A 21,284-nucleotide genomic window follows, 5' to 3' on the forward strand; every position below is an offset into this window, starting at 1 on the left:
TTCTATTTTTAGCCTGATGGATGAAGTAAATTAAAGGAGAACAGTCTCCATAGAGATGAACTCCTCAAAAAGTTGTTAAATTACTTTTGGAGAAAGTGAGCAGAATAAGCTTTAACAGTCACGGGAATGTTGTAATGTGATTTGGCTGATATATGGGTTGTTTTGACTTAAATCTTCATGTTTCCCTTGTCTTGCTATTAAACTGATGGCCATTTCAGTTGTCTCTGAACTTCTTACAGCAGCACTGACATTACAATCTGGACAGCCTTATGTGGGTCCTGCAATGTTTCTGTATAGGTATATGGTGTTCTTGGCTATTTGGTGATAATATTTTTGGAACCAGACTTAAAACCTAGAGATTGGTGTTTACTGGGACTCTTAGATAAAAACATGTAATTTTGGCCTTAGATGGACCCACAAGAGTTCATTAGTTTTTCTTCCTAGGATCTGCAAAAAAATAAAAGGATCCCTCAATTGATAAAATCATATACATATTCACATGTAAGAACTAGGTAAAGGCTGGGCGTGGTGGCTCAAGCCTGTAATCCCAGCACTTTGGGAGGCCAAGGCAGGAGGATCACGAGTTCAGGAGATCAAAACCATTCTGGCTAACACGGTGAAACCTCGTCTCTACTAAAAATATAAAAAATTAGCTGGGCGTGGTGGCAGGTGCCTGTAGTCCCAGCTACTCAGGAGGCTGAGGCAGGAGAATGGCGTGAACCCGGGAGGCGGAGGTTGCAGTGAGCCAAGATTGCGCCACTGCACTCCAGCCTGGGCGACAGAGTGAGATTCCATCTCAAAAAAAAAAAAAAAAGGAACTAGGTAAAATTTAAATTCAATCTCTGTTATTCTATTGTTCTTTTCACTGTTCTAAATTTCTTTTTAATTGTATTTTAATTTTTAATTTTTGTGGGTCATAGTAGGTGCATATGTTTACGGGGTACACGAGATATTTTGGTACCTGCATACAATGCATAATAATCACTTCATAGAAAATTGGTTATTCATCCCCTCAAGCATTTATCCTTTGTGGTATGAACAATCCAATGATACTCTTCTAGTTACTTAGAATTCTAAATTTGTCAGTAGAAAAGTTTTAATAAGACATATTTTTTATAAAGCCAAACAATATTTTTTTGTTTCTGAAGGCAACTAACAGCAATAACCACTCACTCCCTGATGACCAGTGGACTAGTGGACTAGTTCTTCTCTAATTTGATCAGACTTCCCTATGGACATCATCAGTGAATCCTGCTTTGAAGGAATGGAAGAGGATAAGCAATGGCTGAGAGGTCTTTAAAGATGAGAATATCAACGTTACTTATCTTTGCTCAGTCTGGTTCCAGCCCTATTGGCGTCTACCAATGTTCTTTTTGCATCCCCAAGTGCCAGCCCAACAACAGCAGGCACTTAAGAAAAACTGGCAAGAACTGTCTCTGAGTGACAGTTCTCACTGAAGTCCTCAGAAGAGCTCCAGGCCTTGGCTGTACTCTCATGTCTAGAAAATGTTTATCTTACCCTTCTACCTTCTAAGCCAACTTCAAATTTCTAATTTTTCATGAAATGCTCTACAATTCCAGACAGTGATTTCAGAATTACCTTTCTCAATCACACTTATAGTCCATTTTGGGCATACATTTCTCTGACTGGCAAACTTTCTATACTTTTTCATGTGTTTCCCCCCACCCGTGGTCTCAATAAGACTATACAATTACAAAAATCAAGGGTGGGCTGGGCACAGTGGCTCATGCCTGTAATCCCAGTGCTTTGAGAGGCTGAGGCAGGTGGATCACGAGGTCAGGAGTTCGAGGCCAGCCTGGCCAACATGGTGAAACTCCTTCTCTACCAAAAATACAAAATTTAGCTGGGTGTGGTGGTGTGTGCCTGTAATCCCAGATATTCAGGAGGCTGAGGCAGGAGAATCACTTGAAACCAGGAGGCAGAGGTTGCAGTGAGCCAAGATTGTGCCGCTGGACTCCAGCCTGGACAACAAGAGCAAAACTTTGTCTCTCAAAAATAAATAAATAAATAAATGAATAAATAAATAAATAAATAAAAAATCAAGGCTCATATTCTATATTTGTTTTCTATCCCTCACTCCTTTTCCTGTGTACACCCTAGCCTACCTCTGTCTCCCCTCTTATCACTCCTCCTCACCTTCAGCACCCTGAGCCATCTGGAACTATTTGAAAATTCCAATTTTCCACAGAGCAGAGGGCCCCTGTGCTTTATGTCTCCATTTGTTTCTTTGCTTCTGAGTATCCTTTTTCTTTCTTTCTTTCTTTTTGTTTCCTCCCATATTTCTACAACAAGATCAACTCAGGTCTTCTATTTGAAGTCTCCCTAACACTGGGGTTGGCAGGCAGTCATTAGCACTTACCACCAATATTCAGGTTCTGTTTTCTCCCATTCCATGGTAAGATTGCACTTCAGCAGCTATTGAAGTTGGGTGTGCCCACGTGGCTTTATTTGGCCAATAGAATGTGAGTGGAAGTAATGTTTGCTACTTCCAAGTAGAAGCTTTGAAAAGATAGCGCATGCTTCCCTGTGCTTCCCTCCTTGTGTTTCCTCTTACTACAGCAATCTTCCAGATAATAGAACTTTGTTACCATCTAAGAACAAGGACAAGGTGGAAGAAGGGCCTCTGTCATACATGATGGGCATGTGACACAGGCATGGCATGGACCTTGTTACTTAGACCACAGAGATGTTAGTTTGTTTATTATAGCCACCTGAGAACTCATCAAGGCAATGCAATTGACTTAATAGCTCCCTCTTGCGTGCCTACAGCACCTTCCCTTGCTTCCACCTTAAACTTATTCAACTGTACTGTCATGATCTCACTTCCTGTCTGTCTTGCTGGTAGACCATAAACTCCACAAGAATATGGCTTGTATCCATGCATCCCCTGTGCCCAACAAAGTGTTTGCTATATAATAACCTCTTAAAACACACATGTTGAATGAGTGAATAAAACATGCCTGCCCCATGCTAAATACATCCTGAAGTTAACAATGGTGTTCCTGGAGTTTTGTCCAAACCACCAGGGGCAAAAGATCAATCTACTCACAGTTGTGGCAGGTGGCACCAGTGTAACTTGTGTCACTGCAGTTACAATAGAAGGTAGTCCAGGACTGGGAGCAGCTTCCTCCATGTTCACAGTAGTTTGGCAAACACCTAATGGAAGAAAACATAAATGAAAAGAAAATAAACCTAATCATTTGGCAGAAAGGGGAAAGCAAACATATCTCATATCCAACTGCCTCAATTAATAGTAGATATTGATTTGCTATACTCCCATACCTAAGGCAGATTGAATGACATCAAAATAGTATGAATATTACAGTTTTAGCACAAAAGGTAGAATCACCTTGCATTACTGGGCAATGAAAGTCTCAAAGCTGATGTAAGTATTTAAGTTAAGGATGTTAATATTGAGGCAAATTCATGTTGACTTAAAGTTAATTTGAAGTGGTCAGAATTTGTAAGGTTTTTCACTTACCAAAAAATAAAATGTATAAAGATAATCATTTTACATTTTTTAATGGTTTTGCATTTTTAAAGGAGAGGCAGATAATTGAGGTCATTGTCCTCATGCTTCTCTTTTGGGGAATGACCAGGTATCTATTTTAAACTGCACAAAGACAACATGAAATTAGAAAAGATGATACTTGTTCATCTAAAATGCAAGGATATTTTATCATTTGTAAAAGTATAAATGCTATCCTTAAAACAAAGGCTTTACTACTTAAGGTCAAAATAATATGGCTATTCTGAAAAATATTTTTACCACACACATAAAAAACTCCATAAAATATTTATATAATTTGAATCAGCAATCACACTGAGATGACCCTGTCTTAAGGCTATTGTTCAAAATATGAAAAATATATATGCTAATTAATGTTATTCACAATGATGCCATTCATAATGGTGAATCAACATAAGTGTCCAACATTAGAAAATTACTTAGGAAACCTGTAGTACATAAAATTAATGGACTATCATAAAACTACAACAAATGATGTGGACAAACATGATTATAACAGACCAGGACTAGATTAAGTAAAAGTTTAAGATACGAAGCATGAACACCACAAAATAAAACACAGCCTTTATAAATTTCAAAAATAGTGTAAAGGAAAAATCTTTAGACTTAGGCTAATGGGAGTGGAGGCAACATTTACATCTTCCAGACAGAAATCACAGACTTTAGGGAGACATGTATCTGAGTTCAAATCCCATTTACTACACGGTGCCTTTGGGTTATTCTTTGCACCTCTTACACTGCCTCCATTAAGAGATAACCTGGCTGGTGCTCAGTAAATGTAGTGAATAAAATTAAGAGTAAAAACAATGATACATACCATAATTTTTGAAAACAATCTTTATAGGGCCTGAGAGAGTATAGGAAAATAAATTCCGCGAATTTAAAAAGAGAGAGGGTGCAAGCAATGAAGTTACAGAAGTGGTATATAATACAATAAATGGGTTCATTGTGAAGCCACTAAGAATCTGAGGCAAGCAAAAGTAAGATGATTTACTCTGACTGCCCTATATAGGTAGGAAAGCCTCCAGAAATGATTGTTTCAAATCCCAGAAACTAATATTCCTGCATATGTTCAGACATATTATTAGAAATTTTCTGCTCAGCACAGCAAACATACAGTTGTGCTGACGGGGCTTATGTTTGGGAAAAGCTTGTTGATAACTTTATGGTATTCAACGATAGCCTAAAGTACAGGAAAGATTTAAATAAAGGACCCATAGTTTTGCTATGGGATGTATTCACACGAAACAACCAACCAAACAAACAAAAAAGTGGTCCTCTCTCTGTTCAAATTCTACCTCTCCTTTTTATTCCCACCCACTCTCCTGGTCTTGGTGGACAGCAGAGGCCACAGGCTTTTCTCTTGGGTAACTCAGAGATCCTGTCCTGCTCTATGCCTGTGCTGGGAGGGAAGTACCAAAAACTTAGAGCCTTGATGTCCTCATCCAAGTAAGGATTTCTTTCTCCAGGCATGTCCTCAGGAGATCCTGGGGGGCTAGCACTGTTTTGAATGCCCCGTGTCCCCACACCCTGTTTTCTTTCACATCCCAGCATCTCCCTGCTTCTGAAATACTGCTTCTTCTGTAGTTTACCTTTTGCCATAATTTCCTCTTCTGAAGCCGCCCAGTTTTTCCATGACCTTTCCACACCTCCTTTTGCACCATCCCATCCCCCTCCCCACAGCACACACATAAACACAAACAGAGATTTCCATAACGAGCAAATGATAGTATTATTGCTGCCCTCCCCCAACAAAAAAATAAATTGCCTTAAGAAAGAAAAACTGAGCAAAGCACACTCAATAGGTGCTTATTCTGTAGTTTTTTTGTTTTGGGTCCCAAGAAAGTTCAGGGTTGCCTTTTTTTGGTGGCTGAAACTATAAAATAAAAAACCCAGACGTTCTCAGTGGTCATGTTTTGAGACACAAGAAAATTTGTCTGCAGTGAAAGAGAGACAGAATAAACAAAAAATATGCTGACATGCAGCATGCAGCAAAAAAGGGGGATGCCAAATCTGTGTGGTCGGTCCCTGCTGTTCTTGAGACTTCATTGCACCCATGAACTTCCTGAGGGCTGGCTATTTTCATCTATATTGGATTCTGTGAAATAGCCTAACCCTTTTCCAGAAAAATCCCCAATGCAATTAGGCTAGTCTGAGCTGGGATTCTCTTACTTTCAACTAACAGAATTTTAACTCTGGGTAAGAAAGAAGAATCCTGTAATTACAAAAAGAAAAAGAAACATTTTCTGCACTTCAATTTTTTTTTTTTTTTTTTGAAATGGAGTCTTGCTCTGTCACCCAGGCTGGAGTGCAGTGGCAAGATCTCAGCCCACTGCAACCTCCGCCTCCTGGGTTCCAGCAATTCTCCTGCCTTAGCCTCCCGAGTAGCTGGGATTACAGGAGCCTGCCACCATGCCCAGCTAATTTTTGTATTTTTGGTAGAGATGGGGTTTATCCATCTCTACTACGGGTTGACCAGTCTGGTCTGGAACTCCTGACCTCAGGTGATCTACCCACCTCGGCCTCTCAAAGTGCTGGGATTACAGGCATGAGCCACACGGCACCTGCCCCACTTTAAATAATTTTAAAACAAAAGATTACAAAATCTACTTCGGCACGTAGGGAGAAGGGTTTAAGGGAAAGCTCTAAGAAATATCTGGGCACTTAGAACACATCTTTAATATGCCTCACATAGACCTTGTTTCGCAGTGATAAACTCAATTTACCAATAAAAACATAGAAACTACATTTTTATTAACTTGCTAGAAACTCATTTGTCTATGGTCACTTAGAAAAACCAGTGATGCATTCCCGGAAGGGTAAAAGAGTACTTGAGCAAGGAAAAATCTAGTTTTCCCAGAATGAGAAAGAAAAATTAATAATAAATGAGCACTGGTAGAGCTGCCTTCAAGCTTGGTTCATTTTGGTTCAATGCACGCTGTGATTAGAAAAACTCATCTGTAAAGCAGACGCTTGAGATAAAAGATGCATGACACCAATTTTCTTATTTAAAACGGGCAGTTTTATGAGTATAATTTCCATATTCTTTAATCAGCTCGTTTTAACTGGGCTTTTGTTTATTTCTCTGTCTACGTGGCATAAACTGAGCATCGAAGACATTAACCCAGAAAAAGACCCATCATAGAATTGGAAAGTGAAAAGAGTGAATTAAGCATGAGGGCACTCACTCTTTTAGGTGTAAGGCTCTTAATCCATATTGCTAGGAGATAAACACATTGAACATCTGTCTTCTAAAGTCCTAACGATATTGCATCTATAACTGCATCTGGATGGATGTGACTTCCTTTGGTGCACAATGTTTAACAAAGAAAGCTTTCAGCATGGACACAATGGCTTTCCTCTTACTCCCCAAAGCCCTGGTGATGTGTCCCAGGAAAAACTCAGATAGTGTGGCAGACACATTGGAAGCTGTTAGCCTCTGTATAAAAGCAGAACGTGCATTGTCTTAAGGGAAATGAGATAAAGGGTTCAAAGAAAGAGAAGAGATAGGAATGAAAGGAGAAAAAAAAAGTCGGAGGGTTAAAAGTCTTTATAATGTTTATCCAAATAAAAAATTCTTCCAAAAGAGAAGGATCGTTGCTAGGTGGGCTATTGACAATCCAGGTAATAGGTAAAGTGAAAAGGTTTATCTAGAGTGGTCCATGGACCTACGCTCACCGTCCATCCTACAGAGGTACATGGTTTGGGCCTCAAGGTGGTTGTTTTGTACTGTGTTTGGCTGTTCACGGGAAATATGAAGAAACAGAGTATTTCTCTTTAAAGGCAAATGCACAGCAATGGAGACAGCCAAAGAAACTGCTTCAGAGCAGAGATAAGATTTTGTAGGATGTTGTGAGATTGAGCCACCTAGAGACAGACATTTCTGAGTATATAAACTGGAGTCCAATTTCAAGCATCCTGGCAAGCACACTTTCAGCAGAACACACTCTCTCTAGGTCAGCCTTAAGAAGAACAAAAGAACCCCCACAGCTTTCCTTCAGGAAGATCAGAGTGGTTATTTCTCTGTAACTTAGCTTTAACTGGGGCCGGGCTGAAGTTTCCAGCTGGAGTGGATGAGGCCTGGGAAAAGTGTGATGAAAGCAGTAGGAATCAAGACAGTTCAGGGAAATGCAGTCTGTCAGTTTGTTTTTAATTTGGAAAGTTTCACAGAAGAAATATGAATTTTTGGCTTCTTTTAAAGCAAAAATAAGATTACTGAGCAAAGTCAAAGCAAATCTCATGGCTACGCACCAGCGACTTCAACGTTTAGATTTGAGTTCAGTCTTCGCTCCTGAACTCCAGACTCCTCTATGCAGCTGTCTGCTGGACAGCTCTACGTGGGTGTCTAATAGATATTCCAAACTTTGTGTACCCAAACCGAACTTTCCAATCTCCTCCCTCACCCTGCCCCCACCACCTGCTTCACCTGTGTTCTTCACTATCACAGTTGATGCCAACAGCCTCCTTACCAGTATCCAGGTTCTTAAACTTGAAGGTCCTCTCCTTCTCTCATAGCCTATATCCAAGATGTGAGCAATTCCTGCTGGCTGGGCCTTCAGAAGCTGTCCTGAATCTCACCACTTATCACCCTTCCCCTGATGCTGCTCTGTTCTGAGACACAAGCATCACTCACCAGAATAACTGCAATTATCAACTAACTGGTCTCCCAGCTTCTATCCTTGACCCCTTCAGTTAATTCCCAACACAAGAGCAAGGGGGACCCTATAAAAACCTAAGGCAGATAATTTTAAACACCTCTCTTCTGGCTCCCTATTGTATCTAGGGTAAAAGAACATCCTTAAAATGATCTTCCAGTTCTTATTGATCTGCTCCCCTTAACACTCTCAACTCACCCCTACACTTTTCCCTTTTCTACACCTGCTCCAACCATGCTGACTTTGTTGTCCCTAAAGCACACCAGGAATGCTCTCTTGTCAGGGTTCTTGCACTGGAATTCTCTCTACCCAGAGCATTTTTCCCCAGATGTCCACATGCCCCATGTCTCAGCTCATGTTCCTGCTCAAGTGTCACCTTCTCAAAGGGGCCTGCCACCATCATGTTATTTAATGTGCAAACCTTCCTCATTGTTTCCCTGGAATCTCTTTTCCTGCCATTTTATTTGTCTTTAGCGTGTATTATCTTCTAACACACTAGATACTCTGCTTATCCATCAGTTTATGATTCAGTGTCTGTCTCTCTGAAAATGAATGTTAACTCCATAAGAGCACTGCTTGTTGTCTGTTTGGTCCACTGACGTACCCAAAGCAGTAAGCAGGGTAGGCACTCTATAAACTGTTGTAGATTGAATGAATGAATGACAGACATTTCTGGGGTGCAGCCCTCTGTTAGCTAAGCTTCTTCAGTTTGTCACAGCTTCACTGGCCTTCACCCGTTTACTATTACCTGCATGCTCCTGAGCAGCACAATCAGAGCTCAGTAGGAAAGAGGGCAGGCAAAGGAGCCTCACTTTTGTGTGTGTGTTTTTTTTTAAAGGTGAGAAAACAGTAACACAAGGAAAAAGAGCCTTCTTCTGTGCAGTCACAGGCAAGGAGCAATTGAGAGAGAGAAGAGAAACTCAGGTTTCTCTGAGTGGAGAAGTAAGATAGAGACCATGAATTGTACGTTCTTTAGTGGCCACTTAGGGATGCAAGGCAGTAATGCAATTCTTTTTGATTACTTATGTCCATTGAGCTGTATTTTTGGGCCCTAACAACTTTATTGCTTAAGTACTTAGAAAGATAATTGTCCTCTAATTGGATCAGAAGCTGAACCCTTATGCATGATGCAACTCAGAGCTTTTTTTTTTTTTTTTTGAGGGTGGGGAGGCAGGCTACGTAGAATATCTAGCATTCCTGTAAAATCTCTGTACAATTTTGATAGATTTTCATAAGATAAAAAGTCTGCTGAAAAATTCAATTTACCCATCCAGCTCACCTTGATCCTTGTTACATTTAACCAAACCTGACTTTCCAATCTCCTCCCTCACCCTGCCCCCACCACCTGCTTCACCTGTGTTTTTCACTATCACAGTTGATGGCAATACCCTTCTTACCAGTATCTAGGTCCCCAAACTTGAAGATGCTCTCCTTCTCTCATAGCCTGTATCCAAGACGTGAGCAATTCCTGCTGGCTGGGCCTTCAGAAGCTGTCCTGAATCTCACCACTTATCACCCTTCCCCTGATGCTCCTCTAGTCTGAGCCACAAGCATCTCTCACCAGAATAACTACAATTTTCAGCTAACTGGTCTTCCAGCTTCCGTTCTTGACTCCTTCAGTTAGTTCCCAACACAATAGCAAGGGAATCCCATTAAAACCTAAGGCAGATCATATTTAAGACCCCAGTTACCTTAAACTAGCCTTATGACTATTTGAATAATTTTTAACCAAACTTTTTTTTTCCTTCCTAGTCTCCGACAAAATATCTCCACCAAGAGGAAATTTTGATCTTGGCTTTCTTTAAGGCTTTTCCCTGGCCAACAAGCCTGAAAAAACTTTGACATGTGCTCACAATCCCATCTGGGATGTTGCTTTAATGGTATTATTTCCCCTGTTTTACAGATTTAAAAAGTGAGACTAGATGAGGGTGAATAAGTTGTCCAAGTACAAAGTAACAGAGTCAGGAAGGTGAAGCATACTACCTGTCACTGAAGTCCGTACTCTGGAGCACTGCACATCCTCCTTCAAACAAATGCCAGATCATCTCCCTAAAAGTGATACCTAAGCATACATCTGAGGCATCACTTCTGCCAAAGTGAGGGTTAGGGGGCTTTGCATATTTTCTCCACTGATTCCAGACACTGTTATGCAATGTGGAGTTGTCAGTTTAGATTTTTTTTAAAGATTTTTTTGGTAGGAAAAGGAATCTTAATATGACAAATGGATTAATTGGAAATAAAATTACACTAAAGAAAAAATATGTACGTTTGCACAATTAACATAATGATACAGAATTTATTCTACAAATTCCCAATGGGAAAGGAAGATGTCAATTCTATTTTCAATCCCTCTTCGCTTCTAGTTTGTAAAATCTTTAAAATAGATTAACCCAGAAGACAGCCTTTGCCCCTGCCCTGCTCTTATAGTTTACATTTGTTGCACATGACAGAGAGTTTTTCTGTGTCCTGAGCCTATGTAAAAGTTAACATGGTTGCTTCCTCGTTCTTACTACTAATGTCAGAAAATTTCAGACTCTGCCTGCTTTTAGTAGAAAGACCTTATTAGTTATCACTGCAAGCCAAATAAAGTCATTTAACCTACCAAACTTTTCATTGCAAAACTTAAGTTGTATAATCCCACAAGTACAGAAAAATGTAAGAGTTCATCAATGTGTATTAAGCAAATGGAAAATTCATTGAGGATCCATATTTGGTCTTTGAATCCAGCGATACAGTGATATGGGTTTCATGGTCAGCCAACTGTGGATGTTATGGAGCCCTAGTATGAGCTTCCACACATAGGGGCCAAAGTGCTCCACCACAGTCACCAACATTGACAGCCTCAAATCTTCATCACTTAGCACATTACATGTCTTCCTTAGGCATTCAATTTTTAAGCCCAGAAGTTTCCAAATTCAGTATCAAAAGTTTAAAATAATCAAAACTATGGTATGAATGTTTTTGGGTAAAGAAGTATGGTACTGAAAGAGAAAAAAGGACACAAAACTGGTCCTGGACAGAAACTTCTGTGTGATGTAATTGTCACTTTTCTCAGAAAAAATTAGCATTCCCAAGTTAAAAAAAAAAAACTGGAGCATATTTATGATGAATTTTAACAGGGTTAAGACTCAGTATCAGTTGACAGTCTTAGGAAGAACCTTACCCTTAGAATCTTAATGTCTTATATTAAGTCATGAAGTCTAATAATCATTAATTGAGTTTTTAATTTTTAAATTTTTCTAAAAACATTAAGTCTAACAAGGAATATCTCATTTTTCTTTTCTCTCATAAAGGTCCTCTGCCAAGAGTGAATTTTTGAATTGGCCAGCCCTAGTTCTTGTCTCTTGTAGGAAGATTATTATAAAATTTTGAATATATTTTAATAGTCCTTTTATATTCATAGTTTTTAAGAGACTTTGGCCTAGTCGAGTATAATTCTTGTAAACTTCAATTTAAAACGTGTAAGCCTGAGCTCAGTGGCTCACCCTTGTGATCTCAGCCCTTTAGGAGGCCGAGGCAGGAGGATTGCTTGAAGTCAGGTGTTCAAGATAAGTCTGGACAACACATGGAAACCCTGTGTCTACAAAAAATTTCAAATATTAGCTGGGTATGGAGGTGCATGCCTATAGTCCTAGCTACTTGAGAAGCTGAAGTAGGATTGCTTGAGCCCAGGAATTTTCGGCTGCAGTGGGCTATGACCTCACCACTACACTCCAGTCTGGGTGACAATGTGAGACCCTGTCTAAAAAAAAAAGAAAAAAAAATGTATGAGACAACTGATTTAGATCCTTAATTGAAATCTTCCTTAGTAAAAAACCTAAGAAAGAAGTTCATTTAAGTTAAATATTTATTTTCTGAATGTTTAAGTTTGACAAGTGTTTGTCACATTCTGTTTGTTAATTAACAAATCAATGAACTTGGAAAGTTAATAAAATATATCACATATGTAGTTTAAAGTATTTGAAGGTACTTAAATAACTAAATCCAGGATTAAACATTTCCAAAGGTCCCTTAGACTTGATAGCTAAGATCTGCTAGATTTCTAAATAGAAAAAGACATTATAAGTTGAATTTTTAAAAAAGAAAAATAAAACTTAAAGAACAAGGATTTTAAAATTTTAAGAAATTTGACATCACTTTTTTAAAATCAAAAATAAACCTTGCTAAGGTCTGTTCTACATTCAAAAATCATCCTTTGCGGGCACCAGAACACTCCCATCAGCACCTGCCTTGGCTCACAATTCTGTTCTTAAATCCCACCTTTGGCCCTCATATCACTGAGGAGAACTTCAGCTTCTCCATCAGGCTCTGCACAATGCCCGGGAGCTGACCCTGGGAGCCACTTCCATTTGTTCAGTCTGGAGCACTGAATTCTGCCTCTAGTTTCCCTTTCTCTGTCTCTTTGTCTCCACAATGGTTGCCTTTTGGTGAAAATAACAGGTTTTAGATTTAATGTATTTGCCAAGTTGTTCTCCCAAATTCCCTAAACTTCTTAAGTAGTATTTTGATAAATCTGTTGACTTGAAATTGGAAAACTCTGGATTTTATTTTTCTTAATTTGCAAATATTACAGAAAAACATTTTGTATCATTTTATTTGCATTCTTTTTTTGATACTGCATAATCAATCCTTTTATTTTCCTTATGCATTCTTTTTTTTTTTTTTTTTCTGAGACAGAGTCTTGGTCTGTTACCAAGGCTGGAGTGCAGTGGCATGATCTCGGCTCACTACAACCTCCACCTCTTAGGTTCAAGCAATTTTCCTGCCTCAGTCTCCCAAGTAGCTGGGATTACAGGCAAGTGCCAGTGTGCCCAACTAATATTTGTATTTTTAGTAGTGACCGGGTTTCTCCATGTTGACAAGGCTGGTCTTGAATTCCTGACCTCAGGTGATCTGCCTGCCTCAGCCTCCCAAAGTACTGGGATTGCAGGTGTGAGCCACCTTGCCAGGCCCAACTATTTCTTCTTGGAACACATTGCCCCTTTATAGCCTTTGCCAGTGTTTTGTGTTATAATACTTTCTGCTCGTGCAGCGTATGAGGAACATTGCCACAATGCCATGGACACAGTGGCATTTTAAAAACTTAACTTATATATCTGCTTTGACCTAGAATTCTGTTTCTTTCAATAATGTCCCAGAAATACATTTTTACATGTACAAAAACAATGTAAAATTATTATCATTGATAACCGTTAAAAACATAATTAATGGATCATCTACCATTTAGGGAATGGTTAAATAAATGATGGTACACCCATATTGTAGAATGCCATGAGACATTAAAACGAATAGTACATCTGTATGTAAAGAGATTGGAAAGTCCTTCAATGGACTGGAAAACTGTTAACAGCGGTTAACTGCGGGAATATAAGTACCATCTCACTTTTTGTATATTTCTGCTCATGGCTTTTGCAATGAGTCTGGAAAGAAATGTAGAGATATTTTATTTTAGTTTGTATATATGCATGTGTGCATACATAAATACACACACATATATATACACGCAAATTTATAGATATACTCACACATACATATATGTGTGCATGTGTGTACATGTGTGTTTATGCTTGCTATCAGACAATGATAAAGGGACATTCATGCAGCTGAGGGAGGAAATGGTCTCTAAAAAGAGAGAGTCAAGCTGTCCTAAGGCACGTTATAAGCCCAGGAATGAGACCAGCTGGACAAAAGAAGATGTTCAGATATCTGAGGATGGGCAATCCACCTGGAAAGGTGGGCACTGGACATGTATCATTGCCAATGTGTTCAAGGGCCCCATGAGATGCCAGGCCTGTCCTGGTGTCATTGCCTGGATGCAGCTGTTATAGTACCCAAGAGGTGTGTAGTGGGGTCACCTTTTCATGTGAAGCTCCTGAGACTCAGCGAGTTCCAGATTTCCAGTGAGGGCAGAGTGAACATTCAAATCCAAGTCTAACCAACTGCCCTCTACGTCCCTCATCAAACTCTAGAAATCAAATTAAATGGGGAGGGCCTTTGCTCATTTGGATAAAGCTCATCTGATAACACACTCCTCATGATCACCATTCATTATTGCCCCCTATTGATTCATGTACATTCTAAGTCTCTTGTAAAAATTAAAAGAAAATGGTCCTTTGTCTAAGAAAATAAGCACAGTAGTTAACTGTGTGTGCCTGAATGCCCATTTTTTATTGCAGTTATTTAGACATATGAACTTTTTAGACACATGCCTACCCCTCTAAAAAAATCTTCAACCTGAACACATCTTGAGAAAAACATTGGTTAAAAGATAAGAGCATAAAAAATATACTCAGTGTACTTAAATAAAAACTTACAGAAATAATTTTTCTTCCCTGTTAAATTTCCCTCTTCTCCATTTCTCATAACAGACTGAAATGAATAGGACACCAAATGACAGGCCTTTGAAATTCCCAAATGTTCAGATAAATAATTCTCTACACATGAATCTGAATGTATTTGTGCTCCATGGAGTAACTTCCCTTTTAAAGAATTATCATTCCTTCTTTATAAAGTTGAAAGTCAGTTTCAATTTCTATATGCTTTCCTTGGAGACAAAAGAACAAAACATTTCAATAGTCCTCAAAATGCAAGCTGACTAATGTAAGCTGTGTTATGAAGCTCATACATTAAAAATCAGCTAGGTTGCATTCCTTTGTCTGTTTGCTTTAATTAGCAGCCAACTGCATTGATCTCGTTTTGGTCAGATAGCTTTTCTGAAAGCTTTTGAAACCTATTTCTATGTCTTTCCATTCCAACAATTATCATAATCCCATTTTACCCCCACAGTTGGATCTCCATTATAATTTAAATTTGTTGTAATTACAGCAGATGCAGACATTAAGGAATTAAGGGAATAAAAAGAAAAGTGTCAAAAGTCAGTTTCCTAAATTTTCCAGGGTCTAGTTCACAGCAGGGAGTCAATTGTGATTGTTGCGATAATCCCCAGATAATGGACAAGCAAAGATGATCGAATGAGTTTGCAATGCATGTCAGTGATCCCAGTAAAAATGCTAGGGTTCAAGAAGAAGCCGGGCACAAAGGGCACACATGCCTCTCCCTGCACGGGCCAGTGAGGGCCACTGAACAGAAAAGGGAAAGTTCCTCTCTCTACTCTACTGCACACAAAAAATGTATGACCCTGAAGTTCTCAGTTCTTCAAAGGCCAGTTCTTCAAAGCAGAGGACATTCAGAATCAAGAAGAATGTATCAGCATCATGCATACTAATATTGTTAATATGACAAACAGCCAGAGTCTATGAAAATAGTAGCAAGACATTGCTACCTGGAAACTTTAGAAACAAGTCCCCTACCACCAAATTATAAAATAATATATATCAAAAAATTCAAAAAGGAAGAGAACTCTCTATTAGCTTGGTAGGGGTCATTTTCACAAAATAGAATATAATTAAATTTCTTTAATCAACCCATTTATCTCAGTGACCTAGAAGTGATCCATCAGAATGGAAATCCGCCACACAATTGACAGAGGGGCTGTAGATTTCACGGGAGAGAAACCTGGTTGGGTTAGTTCACCCCACATCTATTAGGAAGAAGGTTTTGTGTTCCTTGCACTCACAGGCTTTTGTTCAGCATCATGATTATGATACCTCCATTGGAATATTAGAGCTATCAGGAAATGCACAGACAGTAGAGCTCTCCAGATTACTATAAGGGTCTTCTTAATTTTAGGACATCACTCAGATTCCACTATGAATAGAAATAATTCTATTACTTGACTCAGTGCTTCTCAAACTTTGGTTAAAATGAGGACCCTGATACAGAGGTTCTGCATTTATAAGCTTATGGGAATGAGAAAACTGCTGGCTCCCAGACCTCACTGAATAGCAAAGTTCTGCACTTCAGTAGAGAGTCATTCTGTAGAGATGGTTCAGAGGGATTGCAAATTGTGGGGTTTTATTTTTTCCCTTTCCTTTCCTTGTTTTGGGCTCTCTTGTCAAATATTTCTAATTATTTTGTAAGTTTTAGGTTAAAATGGTATCGTTTTCAAATGTGTCATGAATCAGGTTTTAACTCACTGAACTAGCAATGTTAGTCTTTAGCTCCAGGCTAACTCTGGGGACTTTGAAGGCAATCTTTCCCCACCTTCGATGGGATTCCTGTGAACTTTAATGGGGAACGATGTTACACTGCACTGTCACGTATTATCAGGTCTGCTCAGGCCCACGCAGGTAGCGTGGATACAGAGAGGGCACTGCTGCTCCACAGCCCCATCCCCTTAAAGCCAGCCATGCTCAGGGACACCTGCATGCTACAAGCTCTTTCCACTGCATAATAATGAAGAAAGAACAAGTGAATGGATGAACATGATGTTAAAATAATAACATATCATAGCAAGTGTTAGCACTGATTATATATTTATCTGGCTTTTACTTTTCTAAGAAATGCACACGATTCTCAAATTGGAAGTAAAAAAAAGCAATTATACCTACTTTTGAATGCTTCTAGATCAGTCTTATTGAAAAACATCTGCTATTGCAAAACAAGGTATCTAGAACTTCTATCAGTGGGCAACTTATTTGTGTGAATCAAGATTTTCTCAATATTTAGCGACTAAACCAGAACAGCCAAACAAAATGAATACCGAGGCGAATGTATGACTGCAATTTTTGACATTCCTCCGCCTGGATCAAATAATTATTTTCATAGGCCAGGTCTAGAATTATCTAATTTAATCTTCAAATATTGTATTTATTTGTTATGGATAGAACCAAAATTTTATTTGATGGAACAAAAAGATTTCACCACATTAAAGTAAAAATGAAAACTACTCATATAGTACAAGCCAAAAAGGACACAGGTTATAATTGGGTCCACTAATCTCCCTCTGGATCTTATTATCCCGGCTCCTCTAGGTTTCATTTTCCAATGGAGACTACCACTGTCCAAGCTTGGCCCTTAACACTGTAGTGACTGCCGTGGTCTCTAGAACCCGTGGACGAAGTGAACAGATACCAGCAGTGCCTGGATTACCCAGGATGCTCACCCATTTTGACATGTTGCAAGGTTCTTTAATTTTTGCTTTAAAGGTCATGCAATGAAATTAAAATTGAGCTGGTGTTTGAGAATCAGAGGATTAGGGACTGTGCCCAGAGGCTACCATGTCTGAGCATGGAGGCCGCTGTGATGGAGTAAAAGCTGGTCTGGGACCATCCCCTTGTGCCCCAGCTGAGGCATAGCATGACCTCCTTCAGAGGGGACAAGATTCAAATAGCCCAGGCGTCAGATCAGAGACCCAAGTTTTAATCCCAGTTCCTCCAGTTTCTAGCTCTGTGACATTTGCAATTATTGATACCTTTCAGAGATTTAGTTTCCCTGTTTCTAAAATCAAGACAAAGCACAATATCTTAATCCTTGTGGGTGTTAAATAAGGTCTTGTAAAATGTAAGTAACTGTGAACTCGTTATTTTTGTCACTTACACTTGCAGATGGTTTTGTGACACAGTCATAGACTGTGTTTTTTTCTTTCCTGCACTCTTTCCTTTTTTTAACTGTTTTGCTTTTTTTTTCCAGTTCGTGGAGAGAGAGATTTGGTTTGCACATTGCTAAGCTCAGTATACTACTCAGCCTGCCTATGCAGATCTGGGATTTCCATTTTCTGTTGCCAACCACAGGAGCTGAAAACAAAGGTTACACTTCACCTTTGTTCATTTAAATTTCATCAGTGTCCTGTCCTTGTGAACAGCAAACCTGGTTTCATGGAGTGAACTGGGCAGCTGCCTCTCCACTTCAGTTCTGATCTGCATCTGGGGCTTGAGTGGTGAAGGCAGAGAGATCCTAAGCCACACTCAGTGGTATAGCACAGCCTCGCCATGAAACTGCTGGTGGCCACAGGTTGTTGCTAATGATTCAAACTACAGCTGTCCAACAACTTAATTGGCCCCTGACATCGTGCCTGTTCTAGAAATAGATTCTGAATCCAATTTGAGCTAAAATGTCACGACCTTTACACATGAAGATTATGGAGAACACAAAGAAAGAGGAAAACACTAAATCCTTCCTTCCACAATTAATGTTCTTTTTTCCCCCCTTTTAACTTGTTTAGATTCTTCAGCGTCTAACTTAAGAGTGTAAAAGATGTGGTCTACAAAGACTTATACTAATGAAAACCTTAGATGGAAATGGTGAAAACCCAGTTTAAGCCATTTTAGGAAATGAAAGAGACATGGGCTCGAAGATGCAAGTAAGAGCTGAATGTCTCTAAACAGCAGGAAGAGACACAGCATAGCTTCAGGAAATGCTGAACCTCAGGGCTCGAATACAACCAGGTTGCTGGCTCCTCCCTGGCCATCTCTTTTCTCTGTGGGTTGATTTCACTCACCCTCCTGCATCCCCGCTTCCTCCTATGGCAGGAATTGTGGCGGCCAATCGCTGAATCCTGCAGCCTAAGGCTTCTGCTATGAGAAAAGAACCTTACTCTTTAATCTTAAATATGAGAACCCCTGCAAGGGGCTCTATTTGGCCTGGCTGGACCAGCCACCCTAGCCAAGGCAAGCACTTATGCAAGAATACAGAACTCTTGGAGGTCCACACCATGGGAGATGAATAGGAGCAGCCACCCCAGATACTGACACAACAGGAGCCCCTTGATCAAATCATAGATGGGTTCTAAAGGGCCTCACACAGGATTACACATGTGCCCTGCCTTTACTGGCTCTCGCCTTTGCATGAAAATCCTCTTTGTTATTCTAAGCTCAATTTAAGTTCTATCCCGGGAAAGAATTCCAAAAATGAACAATCCACACCACAAAATTCGGTCTTTAACTGCCCATCAACTGTATTTTTATTAAGTTAGAATTAAATGCCATACAGACAGTCAGTTCTCAGATGGCTCAGGTCACTCCTCATTTTGTTTTTAATTTTTCCTTGTGGGGCTTACTCTCTCCTCCTACTCCTGTGGCTGATGTCACCCCACTCATCTGTCATTCAATGCACCGTTTCTCTATTGAGCCCAAATCCTGCCAGGGAATCTGCATAATGTCTGATGACACCATTGCTAGCATTGAGGCTGGTAGAAAACTTGCAGTCTATTTGCTGTCTCTAGGGTTTTGGTCGGGGGCGTGGGAGGTAGTGGGACTGGCAGGGGAAAGACAGAAAGATTCTGCTCCCTCCTTTTCTTGCTTAATTCTCCCTAAATATTTACACATATAAAATAAAGTTAACTTCTCTACCAGGTGTCAAACTCTGGACTCAGCGTGCTGGACTTGGTGCTAGCTTATCACAATAATTACTTCAATGAATCAATAAAACAATCTTGTAAGACAAGTATCACTATCTCTAGGAAAGGGAGGCTCACAAGTCAAGTGGTCAGTTAAAATCACAGACACTAAAAATGCAGGCTGCAAATTTGTTTGTACAAATCAAAAGCACAAGTCCTCCATACTAGAAGGAAAAAGGGGCAGAAGAAGTTACCTTTAAGGGTGATTGTTTTGTAGAGAAAAGCAGAAAGTGAAGGCTAATGTCTGCTTATGACTCCTGAGTTCTCTTTAATGGTAACTTTTGAAGCCACATTGTCTACACTACCAACTACCTCCCAGAGCTGCTGCCCCACTGCCCACAATGAGCAACCCAATGGGTTCCTGGTGTTTACTGTGATTTATTCACTCTAGGGCAGCATTTCCAAAAGCTCCTTATGTGAATGAGTAGTTTTGTGGAAAGAAAGGCTTCATAGTCATACACGTTTGTAAACTTGTGCATAGCTTTCAGTGACTTCCCCCCTTGCACAGTTTATAAGAATGAGGATACACACTTGCACACACACACACACACACATTGAGAAACCCTTCAGTAAAGAAACACGCTTTTCTTACTCCAGCATTTTTCAAGCTAATTTGAACAAAGAAAACGTTTTCCACAGACTACCATTAACATTAGGCAGAACTGGAAGTATAGCTCCCCACTGTGCAGGAAAAAATTTTGATGAGCCTATATTATGATGAACTCAATAAAGAAATGTCTTTATTTAATCTGCTGACACAATACTTCTAAAGGACTGATCCACAGGGTCAGTCTTCTATCCAACTGGGGTGTTGGATAAAATGCAGATTCCAACCTCCATTCCAGATGGACTTAATCAGAATCTCTGGAATTGTAGGATCCAAATAACCACATTAAAAGAGCTTTTAAGGGATTTTTATGAATTCCAAAGTTTGAAGCTATCAGTTGGTAGTGCTGAGGTCTAATTTTTAATGTTTTATTTATTTTTATTTTAGAGATGAAATCTTACTATGTATCCCAGCCTAATCTTGAACTCCTGAGCTGAAGCCATCCTGCCACCTCAGCCTGCCCAGTAACTAGGACTGGAGGGCTGTGCTACTGTACCTGGCTCGAGTCTGAATTTTAAAATTATTTGTCACCCATCCTTAGCTTTGAAGAGTGTCCTGGGTTAACATCTGTAGTCTGGTATAGGTCTTTATGTGACGCCATTTGTGCTAGTACGGAGAATCAGATGAAATCAAAGCCAACTGGGTTTTCCACATGATAAGGCCTGAAATCCACTCTTGACAGATTCCCAGGACTGCAGTCACCACGATAATGACTCATGCAAGCAAACTGACAAGAGACTAGTGTGTGATACTAGAATCCCAATTAATAAATATATGTTAAATCTTATGATTTTCAAAGGGACAAATATTTCCACCAGACTGATCAATATCTTTTCTTCCTTTAGGTTAGCTTCTTAGGTTTGCCAAATGTTTGAGGGCTGTGAATTAAGCTTGGGGAAGTCAGACAAGAATAGTCACAGAATTTGGGGTTTCATGCTTCTACTTTGTGATAGGCATTAATCTAAACCCACCCTAGAAAATGAACTCACATGTTTTGTTGACCAAGCAGAGTACCTCTTACTCTGAATTACTCAGATTTGAGCAGGTGGTTTTGGGAATTCTGTCAATAACTTCAACATATAGTATGCTATTGGAGATTTTAAAAGTGAAGCCTCTCTTATTTTAGAAAAAAAATTAGAAACCAAACCATACTAAATGGATTATATTTAGATTACAATGTATGTTTTTTTAACATGTATTCTAATTTAGAAAGTAACTTTGAACTGGATAACAGAA

General features: G+C 39.4%; 1 protein-coding gene across 4 annotated transcripts in view; it reads right to left on the minus strand.

Moving 5' to 3' along the window:
* CNTNAP5 (contactin associated protein family member 5) overlaps positions 1-21,284 on the minus strand; it is a 985,650-nt gene that overhangs the window by 347,991 nt on the left and 616,375 nt on the right. For all 4 annotated transcript variants that reach the window (XM_054549187.2, XM_054549188.2, XM_054549186.2 and 1 more), the window contains one exon: positions 3,071-3,177. In XM_054549187.2, coding sequence (XP_054405162.2) covers positions 3,071-3,177 — 107 coding nt within the window. The remainder of the gene's footprint in view (positions 1-3,070; positions 3,178-21,284) is intronic.

Source organism: Pongo abelii, chromosome 11 (genome assembly GCF_028885655.2).
Source record: "Pongo abelii isolate AG06213 chromosome 11, NHGRI_mPonAbe1-v2.0_pri, whole genome shotgun sequence".
Taxonomy (NCBI): Eukaryota; Metazoa; Chordata; class Mammalia; order Primates; family Hominidae; genus Pongo; species Pongo abelii.